A 17736-nucleotide genomic window follows, 5' to 3' on the forward strand; every position below is an offset into this window, starting at 1 on the left:
ACTGCCGAGGACCAAGCCGCGGCGGAGAGCACCCCCCAGCTGCCAGCAGCCTCGGCTGCCCTGCGGTCCCCTACACCGGTCAGACGTCAGAAACCTGACGTCACTCCTCTGCGAACCAAGAGCGGCGCCTCGCCCCAAGGAGGACGAATCCGACGCCGCTCGCAGCTCCCGCGGGTGCCAGCGCTGCCAGGGCAGCCGCAGCAGCCAGGGGGCCGTTCCCGCACCGCCGAGCCGCAGCGGGGCGGGGGGGGGAGGGGAGGGCGCCGCAGCCGCCTGCCCGAGGCGGTGCTGCTGCCCCCTTCTCACCGGGACCGGTGAGGGGACACGGCAGCCGTCAGCGAAACCCCCAGGAGACCACCCGCAGCCTCCCGCCCGCCCGCCCGCCCCCGCCCCCGCCCCAGCGGACGACACGGGGCGCGGCCCCCACAGCGACCCAGGCCCCGGCCCCGCGGCTCCGACCCCAGCCCGGCTCCCGCGCGCCTGCGCGCTGCCGCCCCGCGCCGCTCTCGCGAGGCGGTAGGGGCGCCCTCCCCCTCCACGTGACCCGTGAGGCCGCGCGAGGTGGCCGGAGCGCTCGGCCGACCAGCGCCGCGCACCGGCGGCACGTGACCGGCGAGGAGCTCTCGCGAGGCGCCGGCGCGCGCTGGGCCTTTGCCCCGCCCCTCCCCCCCCTTCCCCGGCCTGCGGCGAAGGAGACGGAAGCGACCGCGGCCCGACGGGACCCGGAGCGGCGCCACCCCGCTCGCCCCCCGGCCCGGCCCGGGCCCCGCACGCCCGCCGAGGTGAGCAGCGGTGGCTGCTCGCCGCCCCCGCGCCTCTCCCTCCGGCGGCCTCGTCCTTCGCGCTTTGAGGGAGCCTGGGCCTAGGCCTAGGCCTCGGCTCAGGCCTGGGCCTGTCCGCCGGCGCGGGGCCTTCCCCGCGGGCCCTGCCTCCCTTGCTCGCCCTTCCGCCGCGCCCCGAGTCGCCCGCCTCGGTGCGACAAGGAGCGGGTGGCCCTGGGCTGGGCTCGCCGGCGGCGGCCTTGGTGCTGGGCGGTTGGCTGCCGGGAGCAGGCCGGGAGCGGGGCCGGTTCCCGGGTGCCGCGGAGGATTTCGCTGCTGTCAACGTGAAGACTGTGGCTTGTGGCAACCGGAGGGGAAATACTGTAGTGCGCGGTGGTCTTCTCACGGTGGGGGTAGTTTCGAGGTGGGCTAAAGGCCCCGCTGCTTGCCCGCTCTTAAGTTACGCGTTTTCCTTGTGCCCGCGCACAGACACGTGTTGGAGCTTGCTTGTTCAGAAACTGCTCGGGAGCAGTGGAGCAGTACTGGAATTAGAGTGGGCGGCTGTTTATAGTCAAATAGAGCGTTATTGAAACGCAGCGAGTTGTATTTTTACTGTTTCAGGAATAGCTTTTTGTGTTGTTTATCAGTTTCACTTCACTTGCACCACAAGGTGCGATTAAAAGGCAGCAGGCCTGTCATTTTGATGTGTTGTGTGTGTTTGTACGGTTTTTGCAGATGTCGGAAGACCTTGCTAAGCAGTTAGCTAGCTACAAAGCTCAGCTTCAGCAAGTTGAGGCTGCCTTGTCTGGGAATGCAGAAAATGAAGACTTACTAAAACTGAAGAAAGACTTACAGGTGAGAGCTTAAGGGTATGAGTAGCTGAAACTTTAGGGTCTTAAACAAATGTTTAATTTTTCCTAAATATTTACATTGCAGAGAAAATACGTCCTTGGCAGGTTTATTACTCTTTTTTTCACACAATTTGATACAATTATGTTAGGGATGGTTTGAAAAAAAAAAAAAACGAGTGTGGCCTATTTTAAACCTGTCTTGTAGATTAGTAAAAAAAGTGTACTAATTTATATAGCGTAAACTCTTCTGCTAAAAACTTCATAGTGATGAAAGATATGCCAGTGCTGTCTTTACTATAGCTTTTTTCTTTCTTTTTTTTAAAGCATTTTTTAGAAAGTCATTGTGTTTTGTTGCTTATATTATGCCAAAGCCTGAGGGTTGGGCTTAACAGTGTGCTCCTCTTCGTATTTTCCTGTTGTCAGACCATATGATCCAGAATCTGTTTATTCATTGCGCGCATTTGCAGCGACAGAAGCTTCAGCATGTAGTGCAGTATCCCTTGTTCAGCTGAACCTTGGCTGTGTTAAGGGTTTTGTGTAAGAAAGGAAGAGTTTTGTGCTCTTCATTTGCCACCTGCAGTTTTTAAACCCTTGACAGCATACCGCGTTCTTAGGAGCTAAAGACCATTTCCGGCCCTTAGGGTGGTGTTCGGTGGCGGGAAGACCACCAGCCTCATTTTAAGCTGATAAGCGGTCTTAGAGTCTTGTGCATCTAAAGACACGTTGGCATTAACCCCCCCAGCGGTACTGTTAAACCTTGTTGTGATATTCCAAGGTGCTGCTTCATTGCTATTGTGGATCGCTTCAGCCCTCAGACCTAAAAACAGGTGAAAGTACCCAGGCCGGGATTCGGTAACGGCTGTTCTGTGTGGGAACAGCAGCAACACAGGTGCTGCCTCAGCCAGGGTACGAGCAGCGCCTCCACTCAGCGATCTGTAGAATACCTTTTAAATCACAACGGCTTTGTGCCCACGGGGCACTTTGTAGATCATCGGGACGTCCTTCGTTGTACACTGTTAAAAGCATGTGTATATTCTTATATTTTTAAAATGCACAGCAAAACCCGTATGGGATGATACTTCCGATACCAACACGACCTTGGCTTTGATATGCAGAGATCATTGATGTGAAAGGACAACTTGCAAACTTTTTTATAAAAGCTTTCTGCACAGAATGGGGAAGATCTTTACACTCTCGTCCCCAAAAGGTTTGCTATCCACATGTTCCACCTTGAAAATGACGTAATGTTTTGCAGATGTAACGTCTGCCAGCCGGACAAGTGCGAAAATGGGTTTGGTGCTTCAGCGGCGCCACTAAACAGCTTTTGGGCTGTTCAGAGAGGTGGTTCCTGTGCAATTGTAACGGTGTTTTTCTGTTGTAAATAGTGATGCATTAGTGCGTTTCATGCACTTAGCTTATTCCTGAGTAACAAGATTAAAGTAAATATCAGAAGAAATTTGTATAAATACTTAGCTTGTCACTTGTCATGTCACTGAAGTGCTTCTAGGACAGTGTCCATCACCCAGGAACCAAACTTACCTTTTGTGTCGAGGAGAATTGGTGGCAGCTGTCACCTTCTGTAACTGGAGATGGCATCTGTGGGCATTGTGATCTCGAGTGTAGAGCTCTGCCTGGCTTTCTAAAGACCAGTTGCTCAGGACAAATCTTGGCAAACTCTAACTAGCACTCTGCGGGTCACACCTTTGTGACATGGGGATGTGGCAGCAAGCCATGTTGTTCAGCCCGTTTGGCTGTACCGAGCTGCTGTGGTAGTTAACTTGTGCTCAGAAATTTTCTTTGAATGAGCTATTCTGGTAAAGACTTAGAACTGTCTCATGGGTTGCAATAAAATTAATGTTTCCATCTTGTGTGCTTAGCACTGATACACGGACATCAGATGAAGATTTTCACCAAAAGTTTGCCGTTTATAGCCTGGTGTGTAAGTGACTTTATCAAATTGAAAGAACCCTTGGTAGACTTGTCTGAAACTCTTGACATCTGAGTTCTACAACAAGCCATCTATGAATGTGGCACAAATAACTCAACAGTTTCATGTTGCTTGTAGCCCGCGTAGCTGAAACACTCCCTCTCAGGTAGCTTGTGCCTGATGTATTTGACCTGCTGAGATAAGATGCCTACTGCGGACCACGGTGCCTCCTGGACTTGCAGGATACAGCTGTCCGTGTGTTGAGGAATAGTTTGGGATTTTGTGGCTGGGAGGGAAAACTAGGCCAATGCTTTATGTTCTGCGCGGCACCCTCAAATTGGGTAACTTGGTAATCAGGATCTGTTCTGGTTCAGCAGTAGTGTTAGGGAAAATGGAGACCAAAGTGGAAGTAGCTGTAAACACGTTTCCGTGCTTACTGTTGCGCTTAGGAACTAGCAGCTCCTCTAAAACAGAGAGCAGAACTTTTGTTAGGAAGGTGTTGGAAATTCAGACGTTAACAGCTGCCACAGAATCAAACTGTTAGGCCGTTCATGCCAGTTGTGTAGTTTGTCAGATAAAAACACCTGTGAGTTTATACTGCAGTCACTTCTCATTTGGGAACTGCTTATGATCCTTTAGGTTCTTTTACTGCTTTTTCCAAAGCTACTCTTCGTATGCCTGTAGCTGAACTAGGATGTGAAACTGGGGGGGAAGTTCAGGCTCCACTGAGCCTCAGTTGAACATTGTCACTCTCCTAACTAACAGTAAATGTTTAAATTAGGGGAGGGTTACAGATAAACAATGGTTCATGCTGAGATACTCAAAAAACTGAAGAATTTTTCTTCTTTAAGGACTGCAGAGTTGCTTTGCCTTATACAGAAAGTTTAAATGGCCTTTTAGGTGCTGGCTCCTCTGACTTAACACTGGTGGAAACCAGCGGGTCTTGATTGTGCAGAATAAGAATATAATATTGCCAGGAAGTTGGGGAGGGGCTTTCGCATGCTCCTGCCTGGGAATGAATAATGTTTAAAGGAACTGGAAAAATTTCTTACTTTATTTGTCTTGTTGGATTAGCAAGGGAAGGCCTGACTTGGAATTTTAAGGCCAGGGAATTTGGAGAAAAACAAACACTTGTATCGAAGAGACTTAAGGAAACAAATTTCTTCAGTATGCACCTGAACGGTTTCTGTAAGCGAGAGGGCTTTACAGAGTGGCAGTGGTGGAAGGTCCTCCTGCTCCCTGGCTCTGGGTGCTTCAGTTCAGCCAGTCCACATATGTTTCAGCAAACTGAAAAACGTTTCATCACTGAGATATGCTGCAATTATAGTCACAGTTGTGTGGTTTAGAAATTACTAAGTATAATATAGGGAGACAGTCCCAAAGGGGAAGGGATGGAAGAAACTGCCAGCCACAGAGAGCACAGAAGCTTTATGTCCTTTCAGGTTTTGTGTTCAGAGCACTGTCCTGCGGAGTACTTGCTCTGCCACATACTGTCAATAACCACCTTCACGTGCAGCCGTGTGTGCTGAGTCACAATGTTGATTTTTTTTTTAATTGAGATTGTCTAGCTGCGTCTTTGTGCCTACGCATGAACAATTAATCTAGAAAGACCTGCTATAAAAATAACAGGCTGCTCTTTGAAATTCTGAGGAGGGCACGGGCAGCTTCACTGCACTGCCCTGAGGGCCATACGTCTTTCTGTCTGTGTTGGCAATGAGTTCGTTTAGTTAAAGGGTTAAAAAACCAAACCGAGCTTAGGCCGCTTTGCATCAGCTGGGAGTTTAATACAGTAACTTCAAAAAAAACCAAACCAGTGTGCATGGTAACAGAGCTTAAAAAATTATTCTTTTTGGGGTTTTTGTCTTTTATAGGAAGTCATAGAATTAACCAAAGATCTCCTTTCAACACAACCTTCGGAAACTCTTGCAAGTTCTGACAGTTCTGCTTCTGCTCTGCCCAGTCACTCCTGGAAGGTTGGAGATAGGTGTATGGCGATATGGAGTGAGGATGGACAGTAAGTGTAGAAAACTTCTCTAACAGTTACATGAAATAGTTCAATGGTAAGAGACTTTTATTCAGTTTGAACTGCCCCTAGGGCGACTAAAAGCAACAAGAAATTAGGAAATAAATAAGATATTAGCTATTATTGTACTCTATTAAAGGTCAGTATTTTAGATAAAAAAACCAAAGCGATGTGGGGTCATTTTCTAGAAATGCCGTGTTTGTCGCTAACCTCGCAGAAGTGGGGTGGCTTTGGTAAATGGCCATTTGCTAGTGCAGTAAATGGCAGCCTGTCAGAGACTGACCTGTCAGCTGCCTTGCGGTAAAGGTGTCAGGATGTACAATTCCTAATTTGTCATTGCACTCATCTATATGTTATTGGTTGCTATCAAGAAAAATGCTTGCTGTATCTCAGTTTGTGCCTCCAATTGGAAATCAGTTTTTAACTGGAAATGCTGGTTTACTGTGTAACGTAACTATAGAATTAATCAGCTTTTTGGATTTACTCTCCATTACATTGGCCTGTGAAGTTCTGGGAACCCATACAGTCCATTCTGCCTTCATAATCTTTGAAATAAACATTCTAAAATTACTTTCCATACTGCAAAAATGTATAACTGCTGCAGTTCTTTTAAAGTCCTGTTTATGCAGGTCTCATATCCCAGTCATTACCACTTGGAGAGAAGCTCTGTTGTTCAACGGATGTGGTTCTGTTAACACTGTAGTAACCATGTCCAGATTTTGGTGTAGCGATTGATGTCTTGGGCAGAAAACAAACCTCAAAGTGAACTGTTTTTCTGTCACAGATTATTAATGAGTAAATTGATTTTGGCTGAGAACTTAAAAATGGAATCGTGCTGTCTTGGGTCACCATTGAGTCATTCTTCTTGCTCTGATCGCTGGGTTAGAGCTTGGGGAAGAATGTGCCAGAGTGTCCACTGACATGGATCTGTTGGACTTAAATGTATTGCTTTTATTGTTAACCCCCTGCTTTTGTCGCAACATTTAAGTGGCCAGTGTTTCACGAAGAGCTGGCCAGAGGGTAATACTTTTTACCTCATGCAGTTTGGGTTTCTATGTATTTTCATCTAGCTTAACTCAAGATGTTGTTGGTCCACTAAAATTGCACAAGAAATTTAGTAAATGTTAACTGGAATATTGTCTGTGAAACCTCTCGTTCCTCTGTTTGCTTTAGATTCATCCTTTTGCTCTGAATTGAAACTCGATTATTTTAAATATTTTTGAAACTGTCATCTATCTCTTTTTCCTCTTTCCCATTATGGGGTCTGTTTGGCCAAAATGTTTCATACACATAAATATGGACTGATTTCCGCTAAAATTTCAAAATTGTTATTTTAAATCAATAACAAAACTTTTAAATTTTGTGTCGAAGAGGCAATATTTTGAAAGCTTCAGCTTTTAATTCTTTTTCATATAGAGAAAACCGGAACCAAAGCTTTGCTTTTGTGAGCTGACATTTTCCAAAACTGCTCGGTGAATTCCCCGAGAGCTCTGTTCTGTGAATGCAGGGTTTTGTTGGGTCTTTTTTTTCCCCAATCACATGACCTGCCAGAACTAGAACCAGATCAGGATATCTGATTAGATTAGCCCCAGCATTAATCATTAGTCTTGATAACTGTGAGGCCATGGCTTCTTGATGCTAAAGGTCAAGTACAGCAGACTCCAGTCTTTGTGCTTGTGTCCCTTTGACCTTAAGAAAATGATCTCTTGCTTTGATTAGTGCATTGTCCCCAGAATTGAAGGCCAATATTTGCAAATTTTTTACTTAATGACTGACAGTGTAGGTGTTGAAGGGCTGAGTATTAAAGCTTTACTCACATGCTTACAGCCATGATATCTTTACAGGTGTTATGAAGCTGAGATTGAAGAAATAGATGAGGAGAATGGAACAGCTGCGGTCACGTTTGCGGGATATGGCAACGCTGAAGTGACGCCTCTGTTCAACCTCAAGCCTGTGGAAGAGGGAAGAAAAGCAAAGGAGGACAGTGGCAACAAACCCATGTCCAAGTAAGTAACACGCAGGCTGAAGGCTGCCTTTTTGTTTTTTCTTTTCCCACAGCTATAAAAAGTGGTTGATGAAGTAGAATCTCCCTTTTTCTGAAATGTTACATCTCTTTAATATCTTCCCGTGTTTGCTGAAAAAAGGATCTTAAATCAATTTGGCATATGACGTTTGGTAGATCACTGTGGCTGCATCGTGTGTGTTCTGTGTCCTGGCGAGATAACATGATACACTTTTTACTCAGATGATGCTGTCTCAAGATACCGAGTATGTAAGGGGTAGATTAAAAAAAGTTAGTACTTTTCACCAAGAGCAGAGGGCCGCCGGGTTCCAGCCCGGACCTCGCGCGGGCAGCTCTCAGAGCCGAGCTGGCTCACCGCACGTGTGCTCACCAGCACGCAGGACTTCTGCGTCCGCCCTGTCCCTGTGTCGGGAGACCTGTGCTGACCCCATCGCTGGGGACGTGCGCTTTATTCAGTGTCCTGCTGTGTCTAACATAGGGAGGTATTTTTAAGGGCTATAAATGGGGTCTTTTTGGGAGGGCAGGGGGAAAGGTGGTACAATTTCGGAGTTTATTATAGACAATGATCCCTTCCCCAAGAGATCATTCTGGGGGGTGCCGTGTTGTGGTGTGGATCAACTTGAATTTCCTCAGCTTTACTGAAGTAACTTGTCTTTGTTCTTTTCCTTCCATCCCTGGCCAGTACTTGGTAGCATGAGAGTCCTGCAGACCTCTAGAAACGTTTGGGCTTTTCACTTGAGTGGGCTATTTTAGTTTTCCAAACCCAAGATGTTTCTGAAGGGTGGAAGTGCTGACAGGTACACTTCCTGTTTCAGAAATGGTTGACAGGTCACTGCGTTACGGGGTGGTTGTGGTGGGGTTGTTCTTATGCCCAAATATATAAATAAGCAATATAATGCTGATGCATGGGAAGGCTTTTTTTTTTTTTTTCCTAGAAATGGAGAATATTTACTGTCATTTACTTATGGAAAACTCTTGTGCATGTCTGTCTGACAGGCGTTTTAGTTTCTTACAGGAAAAGGCACAAACATAAAATGTCTTTTTTCTTTCTCTCCAGAAAAGAGATGATAGCCCAGCAACGAGAGTATAAAAAGAAGAAAGCTTTGAAAAAAGCTCAGAGAATTAAAGAACTTGAACAGGAACGAGAGGACCAGAAAGTCAAGTGGCAACAGTTTAACAACAGAGCCTACTCTAAAAACAAGAAAGGCCAGGTCGGTCGGCTTTTGTCAGTACGGGAGCAACAACGGGGCACGGCCTTCTGGGCAGTACCGTGGGAGCGGGGAGGAAGGGGTTTTCAAAGGGGGTTCACCTTTGGGATTCTGAAGTGGGCGGTTTGGTGGTTTGTACGCTGGAAAGGCCTGGTTTTGTCCTGGATGGTTTTGGAGCAGTGCTCTTCTGCAGAGGCTGAGCTTGCCCTTGGCTTGGAGAGTTGGGCTCCCTCTCCGTTGCCAGGGGGTGTTTTGGAGCTGGGAACCTGGGGGCCTGGCTACGCCTCAAAGCCTGACTCCTGGCTGCGTTTATGACCTGGCAGACACAGCGCTAAGTAATTGCCCTGGAACAGCAAGCGTAGAGCAGCAAAAGGCAGCAAGGACCCTTGAAAGCCTTGTGTCATTTTTATCACGGCTTCACCCAGAGCTGCCAGACGGGGTGGTAAAACATCAGTCTTCCGTACGGACAGTTACTAGGGATCAGCTTGAGGGGTGAATTTTAGTCGTTATTGGCCTGACCCAAGGTCCCGAGTCCCACGGTCACATCCAGTACTTAGGTGCCAGGAAATCCCCAGCTCTGTTGTCTCACTTGCTGGTGACATGTCACGGAGGAGGTAGCCCTTAGAACGCATGCCTGTCTAGAGGTAAGAAGTTGAGGATTTCGAAACTCTTCAGAGGGTAATGTTTGCTTGTGGTTTTGTGTGTTGGTTTGGTTTTAAGAGCAAGTTAGTAATTATTCAGAAATGGCGTTTTCTGTTCATTTGCAGGTAAAGAGGAGTATTTTTGCTTCCCCTGAGAGTGTAACTGGCAAGGTTGGAGTCGGAACATGTGGAATTGCAGACAAACCTATGACACAGTATCAAGATACCTCTAAATATAATGTCAGGCATTTGATGCCTCAGTAACAGGGGGAAAAAGGTGGAACTTCATCTCTGCAGGGCTTTACACTTACCTTTTTATCATTATATTTTTCTAAAAGTAAATTATTTGTTGGCACATAGCGAGTAGTCCATTTTGTCACCATCACTTTGGCTTCAGCTGATACGAGCCTTAAATCTCCAGCTATTGATTTGACGCCCCTAGTCATTAAACTTTTTGTAGTTGCATTAAAATACATTCTGCAGGTAAAGGCTTTCATGAACTGCTGTTACCTGTTACTCTGAAAGCAGCAGTTATCTGCAGCTTTGGTCTCCAGTATCTTCCATTCATAGTGAAGTGTTTTTTTTCCCTTCAGAAAAGTGGTGGTGTAAAAATGGCACCGTCACAGCCTCCCTCGTTTCTGTTGTCACAGTGCTCTCTCAGCCACAAGCTCGGCACTACAGAGCTGCTGCAGCTTGGGGAGAGAGAGCTGGGCTCCATCCGTAGCTCGTACAGGTCACATGGAATTGCTAAGGAAGTTCTAAATTCCTCCCTTTCCAATCGACTGAGGATCGATGTGTACAGCTGTAAGTGAGGGCAGAACAGGGCCATAGGATCCTTACTGCTAATGATGATTCCTGTGCTAGAAACAATAAATCTGACTTTAATTCCAGTCTGAATTTCCTGTGCTAGGAGTTAAGCAGAGGACATGCTTTTTTTTCCTTTTTAAATACTCACCAGATTTTCATAGGAGGTTATTGAAATGTAACCAGCGAACCATAGGACAAGCTACCTGGACTCCAAAGTAGAGAACTGTACTTAAAAATACCCACCCCCCCCTCCCCCCAGACCAGACTGTGGTAGAACAGAACTGGTTGTGCTTTGGAAAGGAGCCATCGCCTCCCCTCTCGCAGGTTTAACAGCAGGGGCCCAGGCCTGGAGTACGCCCCAGCACCTTGTGTCGGGGCCGCCCCATCCAGGGGAGCAGAACTGGGTACGATGCCTCGAGCCCCCGTAGTTCGTCAGCTGTGAGTGAGCGAAGGTTCGGCGGGAGGTCGTGTCCTTCAGTCACCGACTGGCCCTCGCGTTCACTGTCACTTCAGCTGTATTACAGTGCTGCTGAGCCCCGCCAGTTTTATTCGCGAAACCCCGTGTAAAAGCTCTTGCTTTCTTGTATTTTATGTGATTTGCTTTCCTCTGTTACTTGTCCCTCACTTACGGTAGTGGTGCCAGCTCTGAACCCGTAATGTGTTTAAAGAAGTCAATGGGTAGCCCTGTATACAATGTAGATATTATTTTTGTAAAATCTAGGGCTGAGTTAATGGACAAGAGCACAGCAGCTTTCCCCCATTTAAACCCCAATTAAAGGGTGGTTCTTGTCCATTAACCCTGACCATTATTTCCCTGTATATTATGTTAATGTAGCTCATTTTGTAATTTGTTAACTAGATCAGGTCACGTCAGCAATTGTTGATGCACTGATTGGTGGAAATGTCCATCAGTTACCTGAGTCACAACTCAAGCTAAACTCTACAACTGGTAGTTTAGAATCCATACATAGAAAAAGGTTCTCCCTATAATGGGAGAAGGTGATTTTTATGAATACAAAGTGTGTTAATTTCAGTTTTGTATGTTTAACTTTTATTAAATAAAGTGTTTAAAATCTGCTGGATATATCTGACAAAGTGCCAAGTATATACATGGGGGGTGTGTGGGAGGGGAAGCGGCAAGTGTGGAATCCGCTGGACACAGTGTGCTACACAACAGTGAACCCAGTCCCTGCAAGGTGAAGCAGATTTCGCTTAATTCCTCCTCTTCACCTGTAGCAGGTGGGTAAAATTTTCTTTTGCATAGAAAAGCTCTTAATTTAAGATTAAAATAATCTTAGCCCCCTGCTAAGGGAATTTGTACCACAGCCTGCCCCCTACAGGGACAAGTCTCAGCGGTGACATTAAATAGGTGATAGTCCTGCAATGCTGCCAGCCAAGGGCTGAGGAAGGTCACCTGTGGTCTCACAGAGGGCTGTGACAAAGCTGTACTGTATCGCTCCCCCTGCCCAAAAGAGCATCTTGAAATTAGAACTGAAACACGCTGAAGTGGGCAGAACGGGAGGTTTAAGGAAGCCGGCTCTGCCTTTCCTTAACTCCACCTGTTCTTTTAAAGAACAAAAAAAATTCTCTGGAGCAAGAGACTTAATCCATAGCTGACGGGCACGACCTGTGCTCATCTGTTGCTGTAATAAATCCAATAAATGGTCTGTCGCAGGACTGTTTGTTCACTAGTCCCAAAGAGAACTTAAGGCCCAGTGAACGCACCAGGTGTGTGAGCCTCCCTCCTACCGGTCCAGCCCAGGTCACTTTTGCTGAGCCTTTCCAAAAATACCGTTTCCTTTGAGTAACTTGGTGTCACCCTTCATACAGCACGGGCTGCCCAACGCACCCAGCTGTAGCTCAGCTGTGGGCGCTGCCCAGACACGCTGGAAGGAAGCTTTGAGACGCTTTTCCTCAGCGCCTTAACCTGGGACAGGCAGTGACGCTGCTGCCCCGGGAACTGGGGGGAGCTGATCCACAGCAGAGAGAAGGTTTTGAAGGTAACTTGCATAAATAAAACCCCACCGACGCTGCTGTCTTGGCCACACGGCCCTTCCTGGTGGCACTTGATTATTTTTGATGATGCTGTTTCTATGTGTAGTTGGGCTTTGGAACACGGCCTTAGAAAAGTGGCCTTGAGAACTTCACATCAAGAAAAATAAATCATGAGTTAAGCAGTGCTGGTAACTACAGGAACAAAGTGTTCCTTATTTTACAAACACTGAAACGTGGCTGAAAGTGTTTGGCTAGTGTTGTTTTTTTTCTTAATGTATAACTTGTTTCCCAGTTTTATTAGCTGCTCTAAACATTCTAAACATGATAAATAATTTAAATTAATAAAAAACCCAAACAATAAAAATTTCTACCCAGTTTTTCAGAACTCGCACTCTGCATTGACTTCTGGGCCTCTCAGCAAGCAGAGTAAGTACCTACCCCAAAATCCTGCTAGACTGCAGACAGTTCTTTTAGGAATACTGAGATGACAGAGTTAGTGAAGTGTAAGAGTGCGAACCCACGAAGCTGGAGGCGTTATGGAGAAGAGAATACAGATTTGTTCCTTTCGGATAAGGATTCTGTACAAAATGACGGGTATGGGCGACACATTTCCTCTTAAAAGTAAGTTACTGCAGGAAATGGCTTATCTAGTACAGCCTCAATGCTGCACAAATGGTAATCTATTGGGGAAATCAAACCAGCACGAATCTGACTCTCAAATCTGGGATGCTCCAGTCAGTTTAAGTATTTAGAACAGTCTGAAGAGCAGCAACTTTAAATGTCCAGTCACAGCAATCCATTTCTCTTTCGCTTTCCCCTATGCCAGAGTGTTGTGTCACTTCTGCAGCTCCTTGGTCTCAAAGGTTTGTAAGTACAAAACAGGACTGTAACGCTCAAGACTGCAGTTCAACGCTGGAGATGTTTAGAAGGCAAAACCGACAGCAACCTTCTGTTCTTCCCACTGCTGCCCCGCTCGCCCACAGCTCCGTGGCGGTATTTTGTGACACAACCACCACCCGCACGCCGCACAGCAGCGACACTGAGCCTGCGACTGCGGAAGATGGCCCTGGGCCAGGCCCAAGAGAAGGATCGCCACCTTGCAGCTGGTGCTGCTCTTCGCGTCGCAAGTTGTCCCATCTGCACCCTAAAGTGCTTCACTTAGACTGCAAAATAAGGAGGGATCAGGCTTGCGCCAGGGCTGCGGTAAACATCCACGCCACCCAGCCAAGCTCGCGACCTGTCCGCATACGACCTGGTTAAGCAGCTTCACTGACAGGTCAAAACCCTGGCCCTGAGGTGAAGGCTCAGCCTCACCAGAGCACTCGCATCACTTCCTCTGGTGAAACAACTCCCTCTCTGAGCCGAACGCGCCTTGCAACGACTCCGTGGTCTGTACAGGGGTGCAAAGCTTCCCCAGGATGGATGCTGGCAGAAAATGTCTCGCTCTCACCTCGACTGAAGCGTGATGTTACTTCCCAAAGAGAAGTTCTTTGCGAGGAATACATGTGCTGCCAAGTTTTAACCCTTACATTTTTAGCAGACCTGCTGACCAGGTATTCCCTAGGGCGGTGAGTGCTGTTTTGTACAGTTGTTCGCCACGCCAGGAGAGGAAAGAGCTTTTGTATTTCTCCATCAAGTCTTCCAGGAGGAGATTCAAAACAATTCATTGTTCTGGGACAAGTATTTTTGAAAAGGGGCGGTTAAATGGAAAGAATTTCCTAGCCTTAGCTAAACTGAGCGCTAGCTAGAGCCCTGGTAGCCCAAGCCAAGTTAGGAACTAGGTCTGTGTACATTCTGACTAGCAACTACGATGTTACACCTACCATAAAATGCTTTAAATTTCTTCGATGGTTCCTCCTGCTTTGCGGCAACATCCCTTCAGACCAAAATTAACCCTCGCTGAAATGCAGCCCTGCCGCAACAGTCATGACCTCGATGAGACCTTACGGAAGGGGTGAGTTTGGCCCAAAGCTGACTGCACATGCACAGAATGGCTTTGTGGCTCACTAGCGTTTCTTTCAGTGGGGATCACGGGGCGGGGGGAAGAACAAATGAACGCTAAATCTGTCTTCTCTCAAACCACCCCTGTAACTGTCACCTCGTGGGGAGAGGCATGCTAGAGCTATCACTTGCTGGAAGGCAACAAGAAGTGCCGGTGTCCTCCAGGCCCATACACACCACAGTCAGACCTGTAGGACAAAACATCCCAGAGGACCTCACTGCAGAAAATCCCAACCCGGGAGCATCCCCTGAGGCACAATTAGCATTATTACTAGTGCTCAGGGCCCATTACTCATCATCCCTCTCTGCCTAATTTTTCTGAATCGCCACGTTTCCAGTACCTGAACGCCCTTCACAGCCTGACGAGCACTGGCCAGGGCCACCCTGCCTGCCCCAGGGAGGTACAGAAGCTGGTTTCCTCCCCTCGACCTGCTGAAGACCAACATCGGTCCTCTGCAGCGCTTTGTCTCCTCCAAGTAAGTGCTGTAGGAAAACGAAGCTCCAGCACACGACCATAGCACAGCAGACTGCAAGTCAAGACGTTGAATGACTTGTTAGAGGCCAAATTAACCAGCTCACCCCACCAGCTTGCTCTGGGCCTCATGGGGCTGATACAAACTAAGGGGCTGATTTTTTCCAGTGTGGTAAAAATAAGTTACAGTATTACTCGTAGCCCTTATGGAGCATGGTTAACGTCGAAGGTCTCGGAAGGCAAACGACGTCTCACACCTCTGACCTGCACCCGTCAGGCCAGCGGCGCAGCGCGACTCCACTGCTCAGCTCGGTACGAGCACACCCCCCTCACAGGGCTCACCTGCCCTTCCCACAGGCCGCTTGGCAATTCCTGGTCCTTGATATTGTTGAAGGGACCTCACCATGAGCATCCCTCCTTGTGAGACAGCTCTAGTTTTGGTCAAAGACCCCAAACAGAAACCCTAAATACCTCATAGTTAGTACCACAGCCACAGTACTAACACCCATAGACTCCTATTTCTGCTTCTGCCTAATGACCAAAGGGCTCAGTCCTCTTCTCAGGAGGAAACGAGCAGAGAAGCAGGGGTCAGTGCTGATGTATTATCCCCATTAAACAACCTGCCTCTCTGTAACGGGAAAGGAAAACATTGTGTGCCCAGACAACCACTCTCCTCTCCTGTGTTCATCCTCCCAAACATCACTCAGATCTTTTAGCTAATTCCAAGCACATTTGAAAGCGCATCAGTATTTTCTAGGTATTTTGTGCAAATAGGTGAACAGAGGAAGAAGGACGCACTCCTCTTCCCTGAGGGTCCCACAGGACAATTCAGAGCCTGCATCGCAGGTGCACAGGAGCTTCAGTCACCATCAGGTCACAGAATTCATCACTCATCAGACAACCTGTCCACAGGACAAAGCCCCAGGAAAAAACATCAGACTTTATTCTCTTATTTACGGACTTCTTTTTAATTATTATCACCTCCCCAACCTCAGAACGAAGTCCTGGTTTTTACCATTCTCTTCCAGGAACTGACCCCAGTTTCTCTTTCCAATGATGCACGATTGGTGCCAGAAAATATGCAAGAAGAAAAGCCCACAATCCTGGGGGAGGGAGGGGGAAGACTATGTCCATTTAGTGCACACAACGGATCCACTTCCACTGAAGCCACACGTTTCATCCACTTCAACAAGGCAACACTGAAACACAGACTACAAACGGGGAGCAGCAAGTGCAAGAGAACAAAGAGCAGAAAAGCAGGAGGCGGGAGCTGACAGACCAGAAATGGATGGCAGCAAACAAATGGAAAACACAACCAGAAAACCTGGGAAATGATAGTTCTGTACAGTTAACCCCATTTTGTATTGGCCTACAGATATCTTGAGGCAGACGGATTTGAGACCACCTTCGTCGCTGACATGCCTCTAATGGAACGGACATTAAAGTGACCTTCAAGTGACAACTCGCCACAGGATAACCATGACAAATGCAGCCAGACAGTCATCTCCACCTTGTCTGCAGACATGAGATGACATACTGTAATATGCTTGTGTCAAAAGAAGGAAAATGCTGGATGGTCTTTTTAATGGGTTTGTCCGCAGCAAAAGGACCCGCCAGAGATCTAATTTACAGAGGGAGGACTTGACAGAACAAGCTTACGAGGGAGCTGGGCGCGCGCAAGCATGTCTACTGTGTGGGCAAGTTGGCTAAGGAAAGTACATCCAATTCTGTTTTTACAGGAAAAGTCACTGTATTCTTGTAAAATTAAGCAGAGAACAGATTTAGGGCTGCTGCTACTCTACAAACACAAAAATAAAGCAGAAAAACAACAGCACCCATAAAGCAAAACATAAAAAAACCTCACGCAATTTTGCAAAGATGAAAGGCAAACGTGATTCCACGCCCAAATTACCATATGGCGAGGATAAGTGTGGTTCTGGGTGAAACTAGAGTTAATGTGGTGGGAAGAACCCAGGGCCACCAGGGAGAAGACCGGGAGTGAAGTGTTTCACTTCACTCTCTACTTGCAGAGGAGCAAAATGAGGCTGCAGAAGCAGCACAAATCCCATGTAGTTGTGCATTAAAAAATACCGGAGTTTGGAACCCAAACAGCAACGTGCTCTCAGTGTCTTTATCTTTTGGGGTGAATGAAAATAGATTTGTTTTTTTTCTTTAAGGACAAAACAGACAGTAAGATTCTATGAGTACTTTTCTGGGGAAAACCAGTAAATCTCACTTGCTCTGCTGGATCTCTTAAGAGCTCAGTAGTGTGAGGGACCATCTCAGCTTCCAAAGGATATGAGAGACTCGACCCTCAAGGGTTTGGGTCTGCACCTTTGGATACTCACTCTGTTTTACAAGATTTCAGGGTGGCTAGTAGAAACTTTCATGGTACTTTGAAAAGTGACATGACCTTGAAGCTAATCTGGCAGATGGGATTATTCTGGCTTGCTGTAACAGGGACAATTCAGGAGATTCCTGCATTTTTAAGCAGAAGTAACTATTACAATCATCTAACTGATGTCCTGCATAAACCATACAAATTGCTTGTACCATCATCCAAAAGTAACTTACAAGCAACCCCTCTGAGCACATCAGTCATCTTGGGCACATCATTTCAACACAACAGACCAGACCAATGAAGGGAGACGTGAGGCGTGGGACAGCCCGTTGGAGGTACAAGCACACAGAAAGCGCCAGAGCCCACAACGCAGTCATGAAGCGGTACAGGACGACCTCGACAAGCCAGAGGAACATTTCCATCGCATCAGAAACTATCCAGACCCGAGCTGAAATCTGCTGAGACCTGCCGCACAGAACCCCGCAGCACCACAGCAACCAACCACGCGTCTTCAGTTATTATAAAGGCTCTTAATCTTGTTTTATCCCTGGTTCTCTTCCTAGCTGAGCGGTCAGGCAGGCAGCTGGGGATGGATGCTCATTTGCTACATCTTCCCCATTGTATTTGCATGTTATATCAAGACCCTTTCGAGTCCACAATGCTAGAAAAGGTAAGAGGTACCAAAC

General features: G+C 47.3%; 1 protein-coding gene across 2 annotated transcripts; it reads left to right on the forward strand.

Annotated features, from left to right (window-relative positions):
* The first annotated feature begins 747 nt into the window (after positions 1–747).
* Positions 748–11325, forward strand: SMNDC1 (survival motor neuron domain containing 1). Of its 2 annotated transcripts, none has more exons than XM_086466500.1 (6): positions 748–782; positions 1497–1616; positions 5411–5553; positions 7407–7568; positions 8643–8796; positions 9561–11325. In XM_086466500.1, the coding sequence occupies exons 2-6, from the start codon at positions 1497–1499 to the stop codon at positions 9696–9698; spliced, it is 717 nt and encodes a 238-aa protein (XP_086322626.1). In that variant the 5' UTR covers positions 748–782; the 3' UTR covers positions 9699–11325. The 2 variants fall into 2 exon arrangements, with proteins under 2 accessions (XP_086322626.1, XP_086322627.1); XM_086466501.1 differs by lacking the exon at positions 748–782 and adding an exon at positions 1159–1168.
* The last annotated feature ends 6411 nt before the right edge of the window (positions 11326–17736 follow it).

Source organism: Leptosomus discolor, chromosome 6 (assembly GCF_034619465.1).
Source record: "Leptosomus discolor isolate bLepDis1 chromosome 6, bLepDis1.hap2, whole genome shotgun sequence".
In the NCBI taxonomy this organism is placed as follows: Eukaryota; Metazoa; Chordata; class Aves; order Leptosomiformes; family Leptosomidae; genus Leptosomus; species Leptosomus discolor.